The sequence below is a fragment of the Bubalus kerabau genome, chromosome 13, assembly GCF_029407905.1.
Source record: "Bubalus kerabau isolate K-KA32 ecotype Philippines breed swamp buffalo chromosome 13, PCC_UOA_SB_1v2, whole genome shotgun sequence".
Taxonomy (NCBI): domain Eukaryota; kingdom Metazoa; phylum Chordata; class Mammalia; order Artiodactyla; family Bovidae; genus Bubalus; species Bubalus kerabau.
In genome coordinates this window covers 40,892,389-40,917,202 of record NC_073636.1, presented here as the reverse complement: position 1 = coordinate 40,917,202, position 24,814 = coordinate 40,892,389, and the positions used below count along the sequence as shown (strand labels likewise).

Below are 24,814 nucleotides of genomic sequence, written 5' to 3'. Positions count from 1 at the left end.
TGCCGGCTGAGATGGTCCGCTCCTGCAGCCTGAATTACAAAGTTCAAACAAGGAGGGCTATCACAAAGCAAATCCATTTAGTTCCTGAGTTTACAAACAGGGAGCAACTAGAATTTCGGTAGTGAGAGCTACCTTAAAATAGATACTTGGATCTATTCTATGACTGAATCAGAGAGCTAGACTTTAGGCAGTAATGAGCACCTGTACTTAACAGACTGAGGAATACCATTCTGCAAAATGCCCACAACTGATCCCTGGAAGAAAGGGGAAATTAGGTAGCAAAACCCTCCCTCCTCTCTTGCCCCAGCTATGAGACATGTGGATGTCCCCTCATGCTTCCATCACCATCACCATCGTGCCTTGGGGAGGAGCTGGAAGCACTGAGGCCCATGTTCAGTACAGAAACACTGCAGCCACTAAGCCATCTTATTTACATGCATTTTTGTTCCCTTCACATCATTTAGGTATTTTCATATTTTATATTCACATTTAGATCATTTCATATTGATAAAGGTAGATTTAACAGAAATAAAAATATCCCAAGGCAAAAGACATTGAAAAAAGCTGTAAAACAAAAAACACCTCCAGGCTACATGATCTAATTCACACACAACTACAAGGGGCAGCTGGTAAGCCACCAGCCTTTCAGGCTATATGAAAAGTGAGTCCCTTACCAAGTTATTCTGCATCCTCATTTCATAAGCCGCTTGTCTTGGATTACTGGCCACTTGAGATCCTGGTGAGCTTCTTGAACCAAGGGCATGAGGGGTTAATATTCCACCAGGAGAGAAAGATGGTTGATCTCTCTAAAATAAATGAAGACAAACGAATGTAGAAATTAAAATGAAACCACAACACAACTGGATGACAGGAAAAAAAAAACAGGGCAATGGAAAGAGACCCCACTACAAGCATGGAAAAGATGGGATGTTCTGTTAACATTCAGGGCTGTTTACACTTTGATATGATGGTAACTCACCCTGTAAACAGTCTGTAATAGCAACTCTGCTCTAAAAGTACATATAATTCATTGTTCTGGTACATACATGGGAAGTTTGAGAATAGCCATCATCACATTCAGTTCCACTCTATGGAACTATTCGAGTCTCAGGCTGTTCTCTTACTTATAATTTCGCTACATGTTCAAGACATAATTCTAGTCAAATAAAAATAACAAATAACATTAACATTTTATTTTACCTTAATGGTTAAAAAAAAAAGTCAAGAGTTTGATTTGTACTTAGGAAATACAGCTTTTATTCACTCTTCACCTTGCTAGAATTTAACTCTTTATTGCCAGTCAGAGCTATGACAACAGCTATAATAGAGGACAGCTGTGACTGACAGATGTTTTAAAAACAAATACTGACTGAAAGAAAATAATCATACACAGTATGAACTATGATGGATAGAATAAATAGGCTGCAAGGATATACTGTACACCACAGGGAACACAGCCAACATTTTATAATAACTGTAAATAGATTATAACCTTTAAAAACTGTGACTCATTATGCTGTACACCTGAAACTTACATAATATTGTATATCAACTATGAGTGAGTGAGTGAAAGTCACCTAGTCGTGTCCAACTCTTTGTGACCCCATGGACTATAGAGTCCATGGAATTCTCCAGGCCAGAATACTGGAGTGGATAGCCTTTCCCTTCTTCAGTTATCAACTATACTTCAATTTAAAAAATTAATAAAAGAAAAAAGAAAGCAGTAACCAAACAGGCTTCTCCCCAGATCTAAGTGGTTTGGAACTAATTCAGCAATAAATTACTCTTCTGCTTTCTAGGTTCCTGAAATTGCTCAAACCCAATAAAATCTGAAAATAAAAGGCAGTCCCTCAACTCCGTTGAGTTTAAAATCGAGGAAGGATAACAAGAACCACCAGAGGTAAAGGAAAGGCCTGCTCAACCCAGGCACCAGCCAGGCAGCAAGGGAAGCCACGGAGAAGGAGAAGTGTGCACAGATGGGAGGAGGAACCTCTGGAGGAGCCAACAGGGGCCAGGCTAAAACAGCCTGGCTTGTTTAGAGGATGTTGAGAGGACAGGAAGGGAAGAGCTGGTGGCGGGCGCTCTGCAAGCCAGACTGAGAATGGACTCTGAGGGTGACTAAGAAGTCACTGCTGATTTCTGAGCAGAGAAACAACAAAACTCCAGGTAGCCATCCTATTCTGTGGGCTTCCCAGGTGGCACAGCGGTAAAGGATCCACTTGCCAAGCAGGAGATGTGAGTTAGATCCCTGGGTCAAGAAGATCCCCTGGAGAAAGGAAAGGCAACCCACTCCAGTACTCTTGCCTGGAAAATCCCATGGAAAGAGGAGCCTGGTGGTTACAATCCACAGAGTTGCAAAAAAAATAGGATGCGACTGAGCATGCATGCATCCTATTCTAGGAAGATTAACCTGACAAAGTTAAAGACAGAGCATAGTGACTTCAAGGGGTACCGAAGGTTGACTGCTTTTATTACAAAAGCAATAATAATAACTGATCATTGTAAAAAACTCAAATAACTAAGTACCACCTGCCCCTCCTGCCCATCAAGTATTTCCCTTCAGACTTGAGACACAGAGCTTAGATAGGACTCCTTTAAAATCAATACCAGGCAGGAAGGCAGTTGGGTGGGTACCATGTCTCTAACCAGATCCTACTGGGTAAAGAATAAAAAGCTACTGTAATGAACACGTTCCTCCCAAATTATAAACTTATACCACTGCCAGTCTTATGAGTTAAAACTCACCTTCATTCTCTTTCTTTTTTCTTTCTGTCGTCTTCTAAAACTGTCCTAAAAGTATAAAATCCACATATTCTGTCAAATAATTACACAAAAATGTAAGAGTTAAACATTACCAGGAATGATTTGAGAGACAATTAAAGTTTTAAAGGAAGACTCCAGAAACCTAGGTACATAATGAAACTAGGCAATAGACTGCATGTTCAAAGTGCTGCTTATCAGAACTGCACATGGCTAGAGGGCATTCTAAATTGGGTTTATATACAATTTAAATGGTTTCTCTTAATTTTTTTGCAGATAGTTTTTAATATCATTTCAGGGAAGAATGTAAGAGTTATGACAAAGACCCTTGGTTTTACCCTGGAGTGAACAGGCTGTCAGTATAGAGAAGATACACATAAGTAAGAAAACAATTCTTTCAGTTGTAGCTGAATATAGTTCATAATCAAGATGAAAATTTTAAAAATTCAACAAGACAATTTAATAATGAGCCTCTATTACCTACAAAGGGCTGGACAGTCCCTACCGTATCACATGTGTGGCACAAGTGATAAAGAGAACAGTGGGGCTCTAGGAAAACACTACCACTCAGATGCTCCCCTCAATGACCACCACCAAATAGACCCAATGAGAGAAGGAAGAAAAGACAGATGTCTGCACTGCTTATTCTGGGCAGTGCAGAATAACTGCCCAGAATATATATAACTCACAGGAAAGGGTCCAATCTGTCTTGATTCTTCCCTCCACTCATTTTTGAAATCTAGCCATGGTTTCAACTAGACAGGATTTAGGGCTGACCTTGCTCCCCACTAACTGAGTCATTCAAAGGCGTCCTTCCCCAGAAAGCACCCCTCCCATGCCCATGCCTGAGTGTCCAGGCACTGAAACGACAGTGAAGGTGCCCACAGCAGGTACTATAATGACCATCACCCTCCTCTTGGCACTTCCACCCTCCAAGGCAGTACTGCCACCCCACGAGAACGCTTAACAAGATGGGAGGTTAGCACTTTCTGCCAGGAGGGGCTGAATGCCAGATACATGCTGACTGACCACTTAAACCTCCTAAGATCCGAACACCGCCAATTTCCCTAACCACGCTCTGCTTACACAGTTAATAAGCCATCTCTTATCTGGCCGTGACTCCTCCTTCTGAAACCACGCTCTTCACCTCGCTGCCAGGACACCACACTCACCTGTTCTTTCACTCCTGCTGCTGCCTTCACTCGGCCCTCCTTCCACCCTCTGAAAGCTGCTGCTCCCCTGGGCCCATCACCTGGACCTCCCCACTTCTCTGCTCTCCTAACAATAATCACCTAGTCTCATGAGTCTCCAACCAGAGCCTCTGCCAACTCAACACCCCCACCTATGTGTCTCAACCCTGACATGTCCAAAACAGAATTGCCACCCCCATCTCTCCATCTCCCAGTCTTCTCTTCACAGCTACTCAGACCAGACCATTTTTCGGTTGTTCAGAAAAAAGTGCCTTGAAGTCATGCTTGATACCTTTCCTTCTCTCACACCTAGGATTTAATCCATTAGCCGATTCCACTGGTTCTAGCTTCAAAACCTATCTCAAATCCAACCATCTGTTACCACCTTCACTGCCACCATGCTGGCTCCCTTAGCATACTGCAGAGGAGCCTCTTAATTGGGCTTGATGCTTCTGTCTCTGCCTCCACACAGCAGCTCGAGTTAATGTTTCCTAGTTCGTGTCAGACTTTGTCACTTCTATGCTTCAGTGATGCAGACTGACAGCTGAAGTCCTGCTAATGATCGAGAGGGTTCTACCACATCCACCACCTTTCTGACCTCTTCTCCTATTCCCTTCCCTTTGCATCCTCTGCTCCCACACGGGCTCCTCACTGTTCTCAACATCCCATACGTGCTCCAGACCAGAGCCTTTTGGTGGGTGATTCCGTCCATCTGCAGTGCTCTTCCTGAAAACATCTGCATGGTCCACTCCCTGACATCAGCAAGGCCTTCTCCAGCCACCTTTCCTAGGGCTGTGACCTCCCCAGACACTTCGTCCCCTGCTTTAACTTCCTTCACGGCACGTGTCACTCTCTCACACCCTGCATACTACACTTCAGCTTTGTGTTAATTATCCATCTCCCACAGAAGAATGTCAGCTCCGCGAGCTAAGAAGTTCCATCTATTTTTTATTTTGTTTTTTTGTTGTATCACTAACCCTCAGAATACGAATACTATCAGGCACATTGTAAACAGGAAATGTATGCTGAATAAATGAATATTTTCAAGATAAAAGGCAAAGATCAAAGCTCATAAAATAAAAAAGACATTTCTGACCTAACTGTTCAATTTTAATAACAAATATCGATAGACTCCCATTCTACTATTTTGCTCTTTTTAAGGGAGGCAGCCACATAAGCAGATCAAATCTACCTGGACAGGACCTTACTGATACTTCATCTTTTTGTGTGTTATGAATTCCTTTGGAAATCTGTCAAAAGCCATGGACACACGTTCCTGGAAATTATATACACCCAGATACTTTTATGTTGAATTTCTGAGGGTTCATAAATCTGTCCAATACAATGCCCAACCATGCCAAAAAACATGGTAACAAGTCATGGACACCAACAAAGACCCAAAGCTGTCAAATGCCCTCTCTGCCAGGCCAGCCAGAAACCACATGATATACTGAAGTCTGAGCACTTTGGTTTCTATCAAATCCTACACATCCCAGTCTAATGCCAAATACCATCAATATTTAACACTACAGAGTCTGCTCAAGTCACAGAAAAAGACTTTTCTAAGATGAGATTTTATACCAAGTAATACAAAACGTGTGTAGTTTATTTCTTCAGCATAAAGAGCAGCAGTTCAAGTGGAGCCACTGTGACGGCTGAGGACTAGTTAAAATGGCTGTTCTGGTAGGTGTTTCATACCTCAGAGTGAGTTATTTCTGCTATTTGAATCTTACATGTGACTATTACCAAGTACCAAAGGCTTTGAAAAAATGCCTACAGGCCACTCACTGTTATACAAAATGGTACCCAAGATTCTAAAGAAGAGGCCATTAGCTACAATAGCAAAGCTGAGGAAAACACAAAATCTTATCAGATACAATAACATGTTTTAATCTTTGAGGAGATCAGAAAGTTATATATTGATATTATGTTGCCATCTGCTCATAAAGATCTGTAGGACTAAGAAGCTGAAGGGTCTCCTCCGTTTCCTTTCTGCTCCTCTTACCCACTGGCCTCCCTCCAGCCCACTCTGCCTCCAGGCTGCGGCCCCTCCCTCTAGCCTGAGGACCAGGGGCCCATCCATCCCACTCTGACAACCTCAGGCAGCACCAACAGCTTCGCCTCTCTCCAGGGGCTTCCTCCCCTGGCCTTACCTTCTCCTAAAATCTCTACACTTCCAGAGACCCCTGATGGAAAGCACTTTCCCTCTTTATAAGCTCCCAGGGATATCAAGTTTCTGCTCAAGATAGGAGCCATATCCTATCTGCTCATGGTTCTCAAATCTCCTTCTGAAGGATTTCTGACCTGAGCTCCACATGGATCCATCTCACTGGTTCATAGACTTCTCCTCTCAGGTGTCCTGTGGCCCCTCAATTGCAGCACCTCCAAAACGAAACTCATTTCGACCTTATCTCCACCCCATCTGCTCCACCTCCAGGGCTCAGTGCCTGGGTGAATGGCACCAGCAAACTTGCCACTGCCCATGCTAAGACTCACCCTATCCCACATAACTAATTCCAAAATGCTCTGCAACTTTATTTCCTTCTTTTACGCCCACATTTCTTACACCAGCTGCAACCCTCTACTTTGGCCAATGCAGTCAATCCATCCCAGATCCCCTACATTCTGCCACCAGAGTACGGAGTTGCAAAGTCCAGAGCATACACAGTGCCTATAAAACACGGCAGCCACGAGTTCAATTCCAGCATTCTTCTAGCTTTGGAACCCTCATTTCACAGCCCATTGATTAGGCAGGTATTTGGATTTATATCTTACTTGAGATTAAAAAGAGAGAAGGTACAATGCAACTCACACAGGGTGCAATACATAATTCCACACAGCAAGCATCACAGCCTTTATAAAATCATCAAAGCACTGACCACTTGTGATTACACTGGTATTTAATACACTACATTGATTTAACAGCGCACTCAGAGAGGTTAAAAGGACAATCACAGGATCATCACAGCCTATGAGAGACAGGAGCAATTGAGCTACTGCAAGAGAAACACTTTACCTCATCATCCTTTCTTTTTTTAAAAATGCTATCCTCAACTTCACCAACTGCTAACATGATCATCTGTACTCTCTGCAGATTGACATAACCACTTTCTGTAAGGTAACCCTGTAAGTGATAAAATACATGTAAAATGACCTTCTTACAAAAGCAAACACTTCTGTTTTGAAATTATTCAAGAGTGAACTTACCCCGGTTTTGTGTACCACATTTTTGTATATGTTAACCAAGCGGTCGATGGCACCTTCCCTGCCACCAGGAAACAAACATCAAGCATTAGGACCAGACTGCACTGAAAGGCCAGAGGGCTAAACAGGAGCTTGAGCACACAATCTCACACACACATACCTAATCTCTAAGGATGGCAGGTGAGGAAGGAAGTCGTTTCCCACAAAGAAGCACATGAAGACCCAGTCATCAATGCTCCTCTCGACATCAAATGTGAACGGCAGGCTGGCCATGGTGAGCTCTCTTTCCAAATACTGCGACCAAAAAGGAATGCTGTCACTAAAGCCATCAAATAGCAGTTGGCTTATTATTGGTGCACCCATGCCAACGGTCACCGCCACATACCTCACGGAGAACGCTGAGACGAATGAAGATAAACTCTCCTTCTGCACAAGGAAGGCTGTCTGCCAGTTCATCGTGCTGTAAGAAAGGGGGGAAGACTCAATGTATCTACTCCGAATCTTGGAACTTCCTTCATCCAAACAAATAGCACAGCTTTTTCTAAAGCAAGACCCATTTTACTATTACAAGTATTAAGTAAGAGCAGAATTTACCAAACAATTTTAAAAATAAAAATTACCCACAATCTCAATCACACCTAGACCAGGGGCTGAGTGCTCAGATGCACAGTTGTGTCTGAGTCTTTTGCAACCCCATGGGGCTTACTAGGCTTCTCTGTCCATGGGATTTCCCAGGCAAGAACACTGAAGTGGATTGCCATTTCCTCCTCTAAGGGACCCTCCCGACCCAGGGACTGAACCCGCGTCTCCTGCGGGTCTACACTGGCAGGCAGGTTCTTTACCATTGAGACACTGACTGAGCACACACATGTTTTTAACAGAGGGCGAGACACTAAGTATTTCAGCCTGCGGAGGGAGACATGTATGGTTTCTGTTGCATATTCTTTCACGTTTTATTTTTACAACCCTTTAAAAACAAAAGACCCTCTTAACTCATAGGTCGAACCTGGAGAGCTATAGTTTGCCAAACCCTGACCTACACCCAACCAATATTAACATTTTAATGTACATGCCTCACCCTTCTCTGTGAATATGTATACTTTTTACCAGTTTTCACTCAACACGTCTTTTAAAGAGGTACCATATTCTTAGACACCCTTTAAAATGGATATAAATGGTTAAATGGATATAACCAAGGGAACTCATAATAGGGAGAAACTAGGAGTTACTCAAAGGTATCAAGAAGTTTAATGGACTTGATTTACAGTTCCTTTTAAGAAGAATAACCAAACAAATCATGCACAATGGGCATCATTACCTGTGAGACCTCAGCCTCGTGCAGATGTAAGCTGTGCTAGGAAAGCGGGGAGGAGAAAGAATCTGACTGCATGCAAGGTTGTGAATGTGTGTTTAAGGAGTTTGGAAAGATACATCTCTGCGAGGGGTAACAGAGCAAGTAGATAAAAAATCAAATCAACCAGTCTTCTTTTTATCCATTTTTAAAATGAGGCATTTATATACTTAATGCCATTGAACTGCACATTTAAACATGGCTAAAAAGTGGTAGTTTGTTATGTATGTTTGATCACAAAAATAAAACTGAAAAATATTAAATGAGGCTACTACCATCCTGAAATTCTTACCTTTCCCTTCTTTTCTCTTGGCAAACCTTCACAGTCCTTGACATCATGTCCAAATTGATTACAAAGACCACAGGGTTTGGGTTTGTTTGGTTTGAATTCTTCTCTGATAATGGTAAAGTTGGGCTCATGTGTAGCAAGGCCAAGCATAATGAGATCAGCTATCAGTCAACAACAACAAAATACCAAACAGTGAGCATTTCCAGAAGACCCTTACTGTAACCAAAGGCAAGATATTATCATAACACAAGACGGCAAGGCAAAGAAAAGCCCCAAGGATCACACCGAGAGCAAAGCTGAAAAGCCTAAAACTTCCTAGTGGCCAAGAACAGGACCTCCAGAAACATGGGCCTAGAATATAACTACCACTCAGAAGTCAACACTTGGAAACTTTCCATTTTAAACATATGTGTGACCATATTAAAAAGTTGAAAAAAAATAAAAATAAAAATCAAGATAGGTGAATATTAAACACAGATTAAACAACTCCACATTAGTTCTCTCTCAAACATAAAATAAGCATGGCATTTTAGAATTTCCAGGCAGCCATGAATAATTCATTACTACACACCAATCCATGGACTCGCTACTGTTTAACCCAAGAGATTCAGATCCCAAAGAAGAAACTTACCATCTGCTCCACATAAGCAGTGATGAGTGTTTGGGTCATGGTTAGGCTGGGCTAGAGAGAAGGGAAATATATATTTATGTAAATAGATTTCACACTACAGGAATATCACATTTTACCAAACATTTTCTACACAATGACTTGTCTTTTTTTTTTAATAGAACATATAATCAACTATTTATATATGAATTTTACCTCTTTGTCTTCTAATGTAATCCATGATTTTATGTTCCCCTTCACCAGGAGCACTAGCATCAGATAAAATAACCTATAAAAAACAGTTTAAACATTTTTAGCTCATTCCCATTTTTCAAGCTCAAAAATCAACAGAACTGAACATTTTAAAATAAACTGGGATAATTCTATTAAAACAGGGTTACTAATTGGAAATTTTTCTTAATAAGGTGTGTGTTAGACATCAAAATTATTTCACTAGTTAACTGACTACTTGAAATAGAAAAAATGAAATGTTTGGGTCAAACTTAGCCATTAGAAAAACAGATCAGTTCACAAGTTTCTACTGTTCGCTGCTACTCAAGTATACAGCACTGAGCCATACAAGCCCTGAGACTAACTGGTAAGAGATACCCATTAAATACAGAGTACCTCATCTAATTAACAGGGAAACGGGCTTATGAACCCAAGATTATATAAACATTTTGCTTAAATTTTACTTAAATACTCAGGAGCACACAGCCATTCTTTAAAGGCAGCCGCAGGACTTTTATCTTGCTGTATTTTGATTTCTAACAACAGAAATTACTTTTATATATATGTATTTTAAATCATGAGTCCCATCTTACAGCTTCACGGCAACGGCAAGAGGACAAAATTGGCACTGAGAGAAAATTTGGCTGCTGGTCAGTGGACCATGCAACGTACCCCATCTCTAATAACCCTAGAAGCTTCTCTTTCCTCTAATAGTCAACCAGCATTTCATGGGGGGAGAAAAAAATAATACAAGTCCTATCAAAGGACATGACTTTGATATGACTCAAATTGTCACCCTCATCTTTTTGAAGTACCAAAATGTGAAACTTACTGTCAAATTTTTCCACCCAGGGTCATTATTTAAACGATCAGCTATGTAATAGCGAAGGCATTTAGCAAGATTGTCCATGAACTCAGTTCCCTAAAATGATAGAAAAAAATAAATTAACCTATCATTTAAGAGTTAGCAATAGCTAGCAAAGTATGAGACTACTTACTGGTGTAATACAGTTGCTGTCAAATCTTTCTTTTATTTCTTCTGGAGGAAGATAGCCACCTAGAGAAGAAGGGGCAATGCTTTGTTCTCCCCATAAACAGTGAGGTAAGTTACTCAATATTAGACCAGAACAACAAAAACAGAAAGTTGAAATATAAAGAAAGAGAAGTGTTGTCACCTGAGGAACAATGTTCCCCCTTTTCGAAGAAAATAAGATTTCTCCCTTCAAATTACATGAAGCTGCTTTAACATGACTGTCAAACAAGACATGGTACACAGAAGATACTCTATTGTTATGTAAAAATGGCATTCTTCCTAATGACCTGGCATGCACGTGTGCGTGTGCACACACACACACAGGGTAGAGGCTCTAATCCCAGTAACAGTTCTTAAGATGAAGGGGCCCAAGAAAAAAACTAAAAAGCCAAGTTTATCACAGCTTTATATCACTTAGTGATTTAGAAATTCTATTTTTTCCTCTGTATCACTGAAAAGCCTTTTCTTGAGCTTCTAACATCTTCAAGAAAAAAAGACATCTTTAGAAGCAAAGACAACCTGTTATAAATACAAACAGTAATCAGAATATTAATTACAAGCTGTTAAAATATGTATGTACTTGCACACTTCCAGCAAATTAAAAAACATTAAATGCACGGTAACTACAAGCCTCAGACGACTACACTACGCCTCTTTTTCCACCTGCCAGACACAACATCCTGAACCAATAATGGTGGCTCTCCTGGTCTATCACGTTGCCTCAGGTAACACAACAGCAAACAAGTCACCCTGCAGGCATCGCGCTTCACCCCACCTCACCCACAGGGGTCTTGGGAGAAGCGATCTCAGGGGCTCAGCACCCTGGTCTCCCTCCTCTCTGAGTCGCAGCCAACTCCTGCCTCTAGACCCATCAGGCCTTAGACAGACTGCAAAGATGACCCCATTCGACCCTACAAGCCCCTTCCTGAACTGAGGGAGCCCTGGGCACAGTGAGTGTGCACGATCCCAGGACAGCCTGGAAACATGGTGCCATCATCCCAGGCCTCTGCATACAGACCTGAGTGCTACGGAGAAGCAGCAAGCAGCAAGCCGCCAAGACTGATGGGAGGAAAACGCTTACAGTAGTGCGGCTTCCTAACAGCCCCCACAGCAAAAGGCAATAAGAAGCACTCAATGTATTTCTAGTTTACAGACAGATGAAACTGAACCGAAGGGCTGCACTCGCCCTGACAGAAGTTGACAATTTGCTCTCCCTACTTAATTCCTTCCTTTTGTCCACAAGTTTCCCTGGTGGCTCAGCTGGTAAAGAATCTGCCTGCAGTGTGGGAGACCTGGGTTCAATCCCTGGTTGGGAAGATCCCCTGGAGAAGGGAAAGGCTACTCTCTCCAGTATTCTGGCCTGGAGAATTCCAGGGACTGTAAGTCCATGGGTTCGCAAGAGCTGGACACGACTGAGAGACTTTCACTTCCCTTTTACTACAGAGTTCAGAAACGAACAAGCTTATTAAAGGAATAAACGATTCTATTAACTACTTTTCCTCAACAGTGAACATAAACTTCTCCTGGATATCCTTGGATCTTGATTAAATTAAAACCCTGCCTACTTGTAAGGAAAAGGCACCAGCCCTGCCCCCTCCACACAGTTGTGTAACACATCTAAGCCCAAGGTGCATGCTCTTTACCTTTCGCCAGTATCTCTTCCCTGACTCGCTGCTTCTCTATCTCTGCTTCCATGCCTTCTTTGGATGCTCGGAACCTCCTTGAACGTTGCTGGTTCATTTTAGCACGCGGTGCCTGAAAATGGGTATTTCATATTCACATACTATTTCAAACATTTATAACTATATTTATACATTATTTTGAACCAGCTACTCTGATAAAAATAGCACACTCAAATGGAAAAACTAAGTAATACGTCCAAACAATCCTTTCACCACATACAGTAGAACCTGAGGGCTTAAATTTGGACCAAAACCCTTAAACGCAGTGCAGTCAGGTGAACGAGTGAGGTGTCAATAAAGGACAACCCCTCTATGAGGCCACAGCACTGAGGGCCCCACAGCACAAGGGTGGGTCCAGGACAGTTCCACTAGGTTACAATACTTTCAGGCACCCCAGATGGAAAGCTCGCTTTACTCAGAGACTCAGCACACAGAGAGGGAGTAGTTGCCACAGAGCCAGGATCAGGAATACCTTCTCTGAGCCCACACCTAAAAGGAAGAAAGGTCTCCAAATGGGATTCACAAGACCATAATTATCACCCTGTCTCTATAATAAAGCACAGTGGGTAGAAAGAGAACACTTTATCTTCTATCACTCTAACCAAATGTAACTTCAATCACTGAGTAATTGTGAATGAAGTGAACTGAACTGTAAGGTTTTGCAATTACTGAACTGGGTTTGGAAGGGACTCTCAAGCCTCCTGTCTGCATAAAGTAAGCTATTTCATATTCTCTTTAAACAGTTAGTTCCCTTTCCTGTAAAATGAGACCACCTAATCTAACTCTTTCAAGTGCTATGATCTACATTTATATTTTTAACATAAACAAAAAAAAAGGGTTACAGACAAGAATGGGTACATATCTATAAACATTCAAATGTGCACATAACTTATCCTTGACCCAGCAGAAAAACACAGTGGAGTACAGTGAAAGGGCTTCTGCAAGAAACTTAGCTAATGTGAGCTGTAATCTGCTCCAAGAAAGACATACTCCTGCTCCCTTTACTTTTTTTTTTACTATACTTTACTTGTAGCTTAAGTTTTTAGGCAGCTAAGATTCTTTCCTTGAGTAAATAGAAAAGTTAATCTTCTTGAACCCAAAGCTTTCTGGATTTTCAAAATTATTTCATTCATTACTTTTAACTCTTCAAAAATAAATAAATAAATAAATGGGACAAAGGCCCGCTCCTCTCTATTGCCTCACTGCCATGTAGCACTGCCCACTCCACGCCCCAATGCCCTGCATGCGCTGCTGATGCTCAGGAAGACCCTGGGTAACTCACCTTACCCGTCTACCCCTGCCTCTGCCCCTGCAGTAGCAGCCACCAACACCCCCAGGACCTCACGGGCTCTGACACAAAACAGGCACACTCACAAAACACAGCTGAATGAGAGGCTGAAAGGTGAGACTTTCTTTCTCAAACTCATTATCGTCAACCATTCTTCACTTAGCTGACTTTCATTCTAGACACTGGGAACACAGCAAAAACAAACACAGGGGAACTGATTTTAAGTCATTCAGCACTTACCACTCCATCTATTGCCATGTAGAGAAGCCGTCTTGGTCTGACAATACTGAAGAGTCTGTCAATGTACTCAAAGATCGCAACCATCATTTCATCCTCGTTTTTTGGTGCTGGTCTACAATGACAAGCAAATAGTGTAATATCATATAGCACTCCTCCGTGACTTGTGCTATCAGCGACAAAAATGGGTTACGTACTTGTCTTCAGGATGCGTACAGGGGTGGATGATTCCATTCATATCCAAATACAGATTATCAAACTCCACATCATTGGGGTTAGGCTTACTGGCATCGACAGGAATCTTTACACCATTGCATTCTTTTGGCTATGAGGAAGTGATAATTAATAGTAGTTTGGTTTGACTGTTCAAGTCTGAAATTGACATATCCTAGGCTCAGTACGAACCTGTGCTTCATTTCTGAATTGGAAATAATATACTTATAGTCATCTTTAAGTTACAAGATAGGCTATTTTTACTCCTTAAAGCTTCCAGCACGACAAGTTACTCTTGACTACGTGGGGGATAGTGACCAAATTCCCAAGTCATTCAGCTGTGCAAGAGAGAGACCAGGGAGTCTTCCCAGAATTCTCTTCCTTACCACACCCATTTCAACTTAACCTGAAAGATGCCTCTCCATGCCACATGTTCTCACTCCTGCTACCAGCATCAGGCATCACTTCTCACCCAAAAGATCGGCCTTTGGATGGACTGCCCCACTTCCAGGCTCTCTCTTCTCTAGCCCACCCTCCATGCTGTCCGTTTTCCTTAAGTACAAGCGTGGCTGTGTCTTCTCTCGCCTGCATCTTCCAGTGCAACACAGCACGTGCAGATCCACGAGCCTGGCCCTTACCAGCCCTCGGTCCTGCCACAACGCTGCTCAGGCCACCCCACCTCCCCTGTTCCCAGAAGATGCCCTTCCATCTCTCAACGCCTCTGTTCCTCCTTCTCCCTCCTGACCAACACTCCTTCCTGACATCTTATTCCTTTTCCAAAGTCTAGACTCAGATCGAATGCCACCGTGTTATCACACCTTGAACACATCCCCCCAACAATTAACTGCTCCTCTTCTATGTCCTCACAATTCTTCTTATTCAGTGTTTTTCTACTTGGTTTGCCATTCTAACCCCCAACTACACTGCAAGTTCTTCAAAAGGTAAGGACTGTGCTATACTCAACTCCTGGAGGCTCTCAACTGTATTTTTGTGGTAAAGCATTATCTTTCTTTCTGCCAGAGCTTTAGCAAATTATAAGAGCTAGGTTTTTATTCTTAGTAATAGTAAAGGCACTTTAAAAATAACACATGCAAAGTATCATTTTTTTTAAAACGTGTGAACTTAAAAGCCCATCATATACATGCTACCTCATGGATGAACCTCAAAAACATTCTGCTAAATAAAAGCCAGTCACAAAAGACCACAAAAGATCCTATTTACATGATTCAGAACAGACAAATCTTTAGAAAGAAACAGATTAGCTTCAATCTGCAGTGGGGGCGGAAAGGAAGGGAGGAGATAGGAAGTGACAGAAAATGGTTACATTTCTTTTGGAAATGAGGAAACTATTCTAAAATTAAGTAATGGTGTTGGTTGTACCACTGCATTCATACTAAAAGCACTGAACCATATCATTTTACCGGTGAATTATATGGTACATATTGCAATAAAGCTATTTTTAAAAGATATAAAGACAAAAGGTCAACTTAATGAGAAAAAAAACAGGGCCCACAGAAAGGACTGATGAAACCGTGGTACAACCATATACTGGAATGTCTGACAAAAGTACATTCCAAATGTACAAAAGTAACAATAAGTACAAATGTTACAAAAGTAACATCCAGATGAATGGTCACAAATATCTTAAGCCAAAAAAGGAGGTGAAGAAAAACACATCCTGTATACCACTTACAGGAAATTATAAACGATCAAAACAGTACTAGGCACTGTTCAGGGATGAACAGAAACCACAGAGAAGAGCAGATGAAGGATGAACACCAATCTCAGGACAGTCGTGATCCTCAAGAGAGAAGAAATGAGATTGGGCTTCAATTTGCATTTCTAATTGGAAGAACTGGCTGTCAAAGAAAGAGGCTATCAGAGTTCTGTGCAGACACCTGTGAATCAGGAAAGAGGGGCTTGATCAGAAGCAGTGAACCAGAAGGAAAGCAAGTCAATTTTAGAGGTCTATCAGAGAAGATCGTCTGATGACTCCCAAACAAAAACAAGCTCTATAAAGGCAGGAGGCTGTGCCGCTCCACTTGCTCTACACTTAAGGTCCACACCTCCCTTCCTCCTGAACCAACCAGACACCACACTCAGGAGAATCCAGACCCACTTTCTCTATGATTCCCAAGAAGTCAGACAGTTAAGTATTTTTGACTTGTTGACCTATGACCTCAGTTGCAACGACTAATTTTCTGCCTTTATAAAATTAAAGCACCCCTAAACAATATGGACATGAATGAGTATAGGTGTGTTCCAATAAAGTTTTATTTACAAAAACAGTATAGACCGCTGGCTTGCTATATTGCAGCTTTTCAACAAATGCTGAGTGTAGCTGATGAGTTTCCACTTCCCCTGCCTAGAAAGCAGAGCCTAGGGAAGAAGGTGTAGGCGGGTCCTGATTTTGAGAAAAGAGCGCCAGGCATTCCCAACAAGAAAGACACACATTTTCCTCTTGGGAGTTCTAAGGATATCTTCAACACATTAATTACATAAACCTAGAGTTTCTTTCTTCAGGAGAAGATTCTCAACAAAGGAACTCACTCTTCAAGAGGCTGGCCATTAACTACAATGTGAGTGTATCTGCTGCTGGATTCGAGAGATTCTTAATCAAAGAGTAGCTACATGGAGAGCTACTCTGAACACGAAAACCAATTCATCTCAAATAGCTTTTCATTATCTTTGGGGGTTTCCAGTAATAAACTGAGCACACATCGCAGCCTTCCCTTTCTATCCCCGGACCACATAAAAGACTAAAAACATCCCACCACAACTACAGAGCTGTGCTAGAAAACCAAGAGAAGAACCGTCGGTGACTGGTAAATCACAGGGGATGCCCGAAACATGGAAAACTAGTAGATCTGATCAGAGGACCTGCCTCAAACATGCAGATGTGGGAGAATCTGAGGGCTCCGGGCCCACAGGGGGCTCACATAAGAGCCTCTGGAGGATCCACAAGCAGCAACAGCAGGAACAGTCCAGCTGGTCAAACTTAGCACTCTCCCCTCCACTCACCGTCTCAGGCCCCATGAGAACCAGGCACCTTGAGACCGTTATTCTCAAAGGACAAGGGTGCTTGCGGAGGAAGGGCAGTCAGCACCCTGGCTGATGGAAGGCTGGCTGTCAGGGCAGTCCTACCCCGTGGGAAGCCCACTTCTCCACGGCCCACGGCACGAGGGGAGGAAGAGCTATCTGTATCCCAGACAAGCAGCTGAGAGATCACCCTGTTTCTGGACAGGCTGATAAAGAAGGTATGTGAAAAAGTAAATATGGTCCACACACAAATAGTGACTCTGTATAAAAATACACTCCATAGTATTTAATGCAAAACCCCTAAAATAAACTCCACACCAACTTGCTGTTCTAGTCAACGATATACGACTTTCTGGCTCTTCACATGTAAGGTAGAAACCCCAACTATCAGTAATATTTAAGTAAATGCATTTTTTGTGTAAGCCTGCACATATTTCACAGCAGCATAACGAACCCACCTGCAACGCAGGAGACACAGAAGATGGGGGTTTAATCCCTGGGTTGGGAAGATGCCCTGGAGGAGGGCATGGCAACCCACTTCAGTTTTTGGTCTGGAGAATCTCATGCACCAAGGAGACTGGTGGGCTACAGTCCTAAGCATCACAAAGAGTTGGACATGACTGAGCAACTAAGTGTATAGCACATGCAGACACACAGAAAAATCAGGACTCACGCCTGAGGTTCTGCTGCAGTAAGAGCTCCCTCCATTTAATGAAAGTGAAGTGAAATGGCTCAGTCGTGTCCGACTCTTTGCGACCACATGGACTATACATATACAGTCCATGGAATTCTCCAGGCCAGAATACTGCAGTGAGTAGCTGTTCCCTTCTCCAGGGGATATTCCCAAACCAGGGATAGAACCCAGGTCTCCCACATGGCAGGCAGATTCTTTACCAGCTGAGCCACAAGAGAAGCCCAAGAATACTGAAGTGGGTAGCCTACCCCTTCTCCAGGGGATCTTTCCAACCCAGGTCTTCTGCATTACAGGCAGATTCTTTACCAGCTGAGCCGAAGGGAAGCCCAAGAATACTGGAATGGGTAGCCTATACTTTCTCCAGCGGATCTTCCCGACCCAGGAATTGAACTGGGGTCTCCTGCATTGCAGGTGGATTCTTGACAGATAATATATTGTAGAACTTGGTTTTAGATTTCCCTTAAAGCAGCTCAGAACTTACAAAAAAAAAAAGCAGCTCACAAAAGACTAACAAAACACAGGTGATATTTTGGGGAGAAAGGGTCACAAGGCTACTGAAAAATTTAAATTACAGTATTCTGGTTAAAAATCAGGCCATAAATTTTGATGTAGTTGCCAAATAGAAAAACTTCATATTTTTAGTGATTAATATTTTTTCACATAGTATGTCAGCTCTCCATTTTTATATGGTGTCAGTCAACAAGGACTACTAATTACCACCACCGTTTACAGAATACTTAAAATGGGACAGGCACTGTTTTCAGGGCTTTTACTCGTGGATTATTTCCCTCTTTTCTCACAACAACCCTGTGAGGTACCGAGCATCTCACTTACTAATGAGAACACAAATGCTCAGAGGGGTTAAGTGGCTTTCCAATGTCATACTTCTGTCAAGTTCAGAGACCAGGATTGAACTCAGTCATCTGAATTCAGAGCTGGTAACTTACGCCATATGTCAGGCTGATTAATCGCAATTTCACTAGATTCAGCATGAACTCAACACCTGTAACGTGCGTCAAGGACCACAGCCAGAACTATAGGGGACACACAGTATGCTGATGTGTGAACCTGATCTTCACTTGCCCAGAGAGCATACTGGTGAGGAGGGCTGCCAGCATGACAGCATGAGGACTTCTGCTGCTCACCTGCTCTCCAGCAGAACTAGTGAGAATCTTTTGAAAAAGACAAAAGCATTTAAATTTGAAGCCTTTGGAAACAGTTTAGAGGCAAAGAGCAATCTAGTCAAGAAAACCTTTGAAAATTCAGAACTCACTTCATTTGTGACAGAACGTGGAGAAATTCACACCCAAGGGCATTCTCAAGAACTGTGTAAGTTGTGGCGAAAAGGGACCAAGAAAAGAATCAGGGACCTAAGGAAGATACAGCTTAGACCACAGACTAGCTAGTCTGTGGGAGAGAAAGGGGGGTTTAAGACAGCTGGGAGGAGCTGCCCTCCAGCTGGGGTTAGAACAGATACCAGACATTAATCTCAGAGGTGAAGCCTTGCAGGTGTCACTGCATTAGTCTGTAAGAGACTTCTGTGGAACACTCAACGGACTAGATACATTCTCGACTGCATGTGCAACATTCTCTGGGATAGACCAATCAATCGCAGGGCCATGAAACAAGCCTCAATAAATTTACAAGCATGAAAGTAATACAAAGTATGTTCTTCAACCACAACAAAGTAAATAAAATTCGAGCTCAATAACTGGAGAAAAGTTGGCAAACTTGTAAACATGGGCAATTTAACAACACACTCACAAACAATCAAGAAGAAATCAGAAGGGAAATCAGAAAATGATTTAAGATGAATGAAAAACAGGATACGACATATGAAAACTAACATTGTAAAGCCCAAAAGCAGTGTTCAGAGGAAAATTTATAGCTATAAATGTTTGTATTAAGAAAGATCTCAAGTCAATTACCTAACCTTCCAACTTGACACTGGAAGAGCAAAATAAATCCAAAGCAAGCAGAAGGAAGAAAACAAATATGAGAGAAAATGACACAGAGAATAAAAAGGACAATTTTCTAAAAAAATCTATGAAACTAGACTTCCCTGGTGGCACAATGGATAACCCACCTGCCAGTGCAGGGGACCCGAGTTCGAGCCCTTATCCCGGAAGATCCCACGTGCCACAGAGCAACTAAGCCTGTGCGCCACAACTACTGAGCCTCTGCTCCAGAACCTGTGAGCTGCAAGTCTGAGCCCTTGTGCTGCAACTACTGAAGCCCATGTGCCCAGAGCCCAAGCTCTGCAACAGCAGAAGCCACTACACGAGAGGCCCACACACCACAACTCGACAACGCCCTCGCGCAGCATCAAGACCCAGTGCATCCACAAGCAAATAAATAATCTATGAAACCAAAAGGCAGTTGTTTTACAAGATCAACAAAATTGACAAGTCTGACCAAGAAAGAAAAAAGCAAGGTGGGAAACCTAGATTTCACTGCAGGCAAACAGCACAATTCTATACGACGCAATGCTACTGAGAACTAGACACAAAAATATCTCCACTTTTACTTGGATATATAAACTACCAAAATTAACTTATCAATCAGTGCAAGGCACTATTCGAAGTTGTTAACTTGGATTTACTGACTTAATCCACACAACCAACTTATGTGGTGCACATACAACTGGTCATCTTTATTCACGAATTCCAATTTGCGAACTCAGCTGCTCACTAAAATTTTATTATACCCCAAATTAATATTGTTGCAGTCTCGAGGTCATTCACAAACACAAGCAGAATGGAAAAATTTGAGTCCACCGACACACACACTCCCAACTGATGTTAAACAAGGCAGCACTCTGTCCTATGTCAGCTCTCATATAGAAATGACCAGAGCATAGACTGTAGGAATGGGGTTGTGAAATACAAGCAACTCCAGTTTGCTTATAAATACGGCATATAAAGGTTTCCAAAAATCCTGGAAAAAAAAAAAAAAAAGAAATTGATACATGCTGAACAAGGATGAATCCTAAAAACATTATGCGAAATGAAAACGTGAAATACACCAGACACGAAATAACAAATATATGATTCCACTTATATTAGTACTTAGAATAGGCAAATTCATAAGACAGAAAGTAGGTTGCAGGGGAAGCAGAGAATTGTTTAGGTGAGTACAGAATTTCTATTTGGAATGATGAAAAAATTCTAGAAATGAGTAGCAGTAATTTGGCAAATTGACTCCCACGTATATAAAAAAAATAGTACACCATGACCAGGTGGGGTTTATTTACCTGAAATACCAGACTCATGTTAACATTTAAAAATCAATGTGATTCACCATTAAAAAAAAAAAACTAAAAAAGAGAAAGCACAGCATAAAGTGTAATTTTATAACAGTATAATTTTAAAAACTCTTAAGAAAACATAAGAAAAATCTCAGTGACCTTGGCTTTGACAAAGATTTCTTAAACATAACACAAAAAGCAGTAATATAGAGAAAAAAGAAAGCAGGCTTTACTAAAATTAAAAACTTTTGCTCTTATTTGCATGAAAAAGGAAATCACAGATTATTTACCAAAAAAATCAATATGTAAAAAACTCTAATTCAGTAAGACAAACCATCCAACTTAATAATGGGCAAAAGGGACTTCCCTGCTAGGACTCTGCTTTCACTGCTGTGTGTCTGGGTTCAATACCTGGTTGGGGAACGAAGATTCCTCAAGTCTCATAAAAGGAAAAAAAAAAGTCCTTACTCTTAAAAAAGGGGGGAAGGGGAGATCTGAACAGATACCCAACTCAAGAAGATATATGGAAGGCAAATAAGCACCGAAAGGGATGCTCAGCATCATCTGTCATCAGGGAAATGCAAACTGAACTCACACTGCAGTAGCACTGCACTAGAAGGGCGAGAACCAGAAAGACAAACCACACTCAGTGCTGCAAGCAAGAGCAACAACCAGGCCTCTCGTACGCTGCTGCTGGCAGGAAACCAGTACAGCCTCTTTAGAAAACAGTCTGGCTAGTTTTTTCTTTTTAAATAATCAAACACCAACATACACTGCAAGCACTTCTCTAAAGAAATGAAAGCATTATGTCCACACAAAGATTTGTATGCCAATGTTCACAGTTTTTCTTAATAGCCATCAACTGGAAATAATCCAAATGTTCACCAATCAGGTGAATGAAAACCAATCCAATGAATGAAAATCAAAATGTAATATATGCACCACACAGAATACAATTCCAAAATAAGAAACTATTGATACAAGTAGCAACATGGAAGACTTTCAAAATAATTACTGTGAATGAAAGTAACCAAGTTAACTGAGTCAGGTTTTTTTAAAAAGTACCTATTGTGTAATTCCATTTATATAAAATTTTAGAAAATGAAAACATCGATAGAAATAAATCAGTGGTTGACCAAAGATGGGCAGCAGGAAGGGGCTGGGGGAACAAAAAAGCAGCAGAAGGAATGTCTCAGAGGTGATGTTCATTACCTTGATTGTGGTGATGAGTCCATGGATAGACACATGTCAAAATGTATTAAATTGTACACTTTAAAAAAGTGCAGTTTGTTCTAGGTCAATTATACCTCGGGGGAGGAGAGAGAAAAGAAAAATAAATCAACTAGGAGGACCAGTATTCAGAGTTCAGAGAACAAAGTAAAAGGAAAACGGGAAAAAAAATAAAAAAGCATTCCCCGTAACTACAGAACACAAGCCTCCAGACTCACAGTCAGCCAAGCACTGATGAAAAGGAATTAAAATCTAAAAAAAAAAAAAAAAAAAAAAACTGTAACTAATACACAGTCACACAAGCTTATATTATCAAGGATAAAGCTCTTTTTAAAATTCAGAAAGAAAAACCGATCAACTACAAAAGAGTGAAAGCAAAAGAACACAGAAATTAAGAGCATGGGCTTCCTGGTTGACACAGGCTCTGACATGCATTAACCACATGACCATGAGTACATTACTTAAGCCGCCTGTGCTTCAGTTTTCTCACCTGTAATAAGAAGCAAGGGGAGGAGGAGAAGAAAGAGTTACGTGGTTGTTATGGGGATTTAATAAATTCATCTGTGAAATGCCTGCTGCTGCTAAGTCGCATCAGTCGTGTCTGACTGTGCAACCCCATAAACGGCAGCCCAACAGGCTCCTCTGTCCCTGGGATTCTCCAGGCAAGAATACTGGAGTGGGTTGCCATTTTCTTCTCCAATGCATGAAAGTGAAAGGTTAAAGTAAAGTCGCTTGGTTTTGTCCGACTCTTAGCGACCCCATGGACTGCAGCCTACCAGGCTCCTCCGTCCATGGGATTCTCCTGGCAAGAGTACTGGAGTGGGTTGCCATTGCCTTCTCCGGTGAAATGCCTAGTACCTACTAAATACTGCATTTAAGTGTTAGCTAAATAAATAAACTGCATTAACATTCAACTTTTCATCAACAATTTTGGATGACAAAAATCAAAAGAACAATGCTTCCCAAGTTCTGAGGGAAAGCAATTTTCAAACTCAACCTCTGCCTAGCTAATGATTACTCATGTATACGAGGAAGAAGGGACTTAGAAAACTCACATACTACAACAGCACTTCTTAAGAACTTAAGAACAAAAACCAAGAAAAATGATTAAAAAACAGTACCTCCAACTGCAGAAATTTTTAAAAATATCAAGAAGCACCTTTCCAGCTAGGCTACATAACCAGGTGCCACAGCAGCAGAAATACAGACTTAAAGCAGTCTCCAATTAGAAAGAGGACTTGATAGAATATCTGATATAAGAGTCTGGATGGGGAACCATGTCCAGTGGAAAACAGGCAACAGACAAAAAGACAAAAGTAGCAGAAAATAAACAGAATCCTAGTACACAACCTAGATCTACATAGTAACAATAATCACCAACACTACTTGATTCTTCAGCTTTTAAAACAAACTTGTGTAGCCAAAGCCCTGACAATTTAATCCTGGATGCCAACAAGGCAAAAAGCACAGCTGACAAGCTTGGTATGAGGAATAAGGACAGCAGGGGTAGAAAAGTTAATACCTAACCTCAGCATGTGAAAGGTCAAGGAGTACTCTGTATAGGAGAGGAAAAAGAAAAAAAAAAAAATATTACTTAACGCTATAGTTTATCAGAAGAATAAAGGCACTGATTAGGGGGTGGGGTGGGGTGGGGTGGGGGGCGGGGGCCTGTGCAAGTGACTGCTCCTAACACAGCTACAATTCCACAGATACATCCAGAAGCAATACATCAAATATAACCATGACACTCAGAGACAGAACCAAAAATAAGTTTAAAGCAGTTATCCCTGCAGAGCAGAAAGGAGGTAAGATATAAAGTTAAGAAAAGTTTTAAACGCAAAGGACATGAGCATTGTTTCCATAGTTTCTCTTTGAGAAAAACACAGGCGGTACTGGAAATTTCATCAGAACCATCAGTTTCGGTTTTTCCTCGGACAGGAACTAAGCAAGGTCAAGATCTCACACTGAATGATGAATGAGGTCTGGAGACCCATCTACCTGTCCAAAACAAACAAAAACTAAACAAACCTTCCCCCCCACCACCCACCCAAAAAAAACCCTCACTAGCCTAAGCAGAAAGTTCCCAGTGTCGGCTGGGCATTTCGTTCAAAAGCAGGGCATCGTGTGTCCCTGAACCTCCCCGATCTGGAAACTGAAATCCCGGGTACCAAATCGAAACCGGACGGAGAAACCTGGAAACGACCAATAAGAAATGCCAAGAAACCAACAGCAAGAGGCGTAGCACCGATCGAGCGCGCCCAGGAACCCTGAAAATGTCAAAGGCAGGCTTAGCCCAGCAGTCAGACAACGAGGGAGGGGCCCCTTCGCGGACTTGAGTGCTGTCCGAGACCTTCCCGAGGCGCTGCTCTCCCCGCGCGACCCCTAACACGACACCGACGGACTGCCTCTCCCCGAGCCGAAAGCCTCTCAGGCCGGCCGCCCCGGGAGGAGACAAAGCCGTGGGCGGGGTCTGCCGCCCGGGAACCCGCGGGCAGCGCAGGGGTGGCTCTAGCGCCGCC

General features: G+C 41.9%; 1 protein-coding gene across 3 annotated transcripts in view; it reads right to left on the bottom strand.

Annotated features, from left to right (window-relative positions):
- XRN2 (5'-3' exoribonuclease 2) overlaps nt 1-24,814 on the bottom strand; it is a 62,797-nt gene that overhangs the window by 37,574 nt on the left and 409 nt on the right. Inside the window, exons 2-15 of one of the 3 annotated variants that reach the window (XM_055544107.1) lie at nt 14,070-14,197; nt 13,876-13,987; nt 12,309-12,420; nt 10,631-10,689; nt 10,465-10,554; nt 9,618-9,690; nt 9,426-9,476; nt 8,798-8,955; nt 7,540-7,614; nt 7,315-7,448; nt 7,158-7,215; nt 6,967-7,074; nt 2,746-2,790; nt 675-806 (exon numbers count right to left, since the gene is read on the bottom strand). In XM_055544107.1, coding sequence (XP_055400082.1) covers nt 675-806; nt 2,746-2,790; nt 6,967-7,074; nt 7,158-7,215; nt 7,315-7,448; nt 7,540-7,614; nt 8,798-8,955; nt 9,426-9,476; nt 9,618-9,690; nt 10,465-10,554; nt 10,631-10,689; nt 12,309-12,420; nt 13,876-13,987; nt 14,070-14,197 — 1,335 coding nt within the window. The remainder of the gene's footprint in view (nt 1-674; nt 807-2,745; nt 2,791-6,966; nt 7,075-7,157; nt 7,216-7,314; nt 7,449-7,539; nt 7,615-8,797; nt 8,956-9,425; nt 9,477-9,617; nt 9,691-10,464; nt 10,555-10,630; nt 10,690-12,308; nt 12,421-13,875; nt 13,988-14,069; nt 14,198-24,814) is intronic. The other 2 variants (XM_055544108.1, XM_055544109.1) reach the window with 2 other exon arrangements.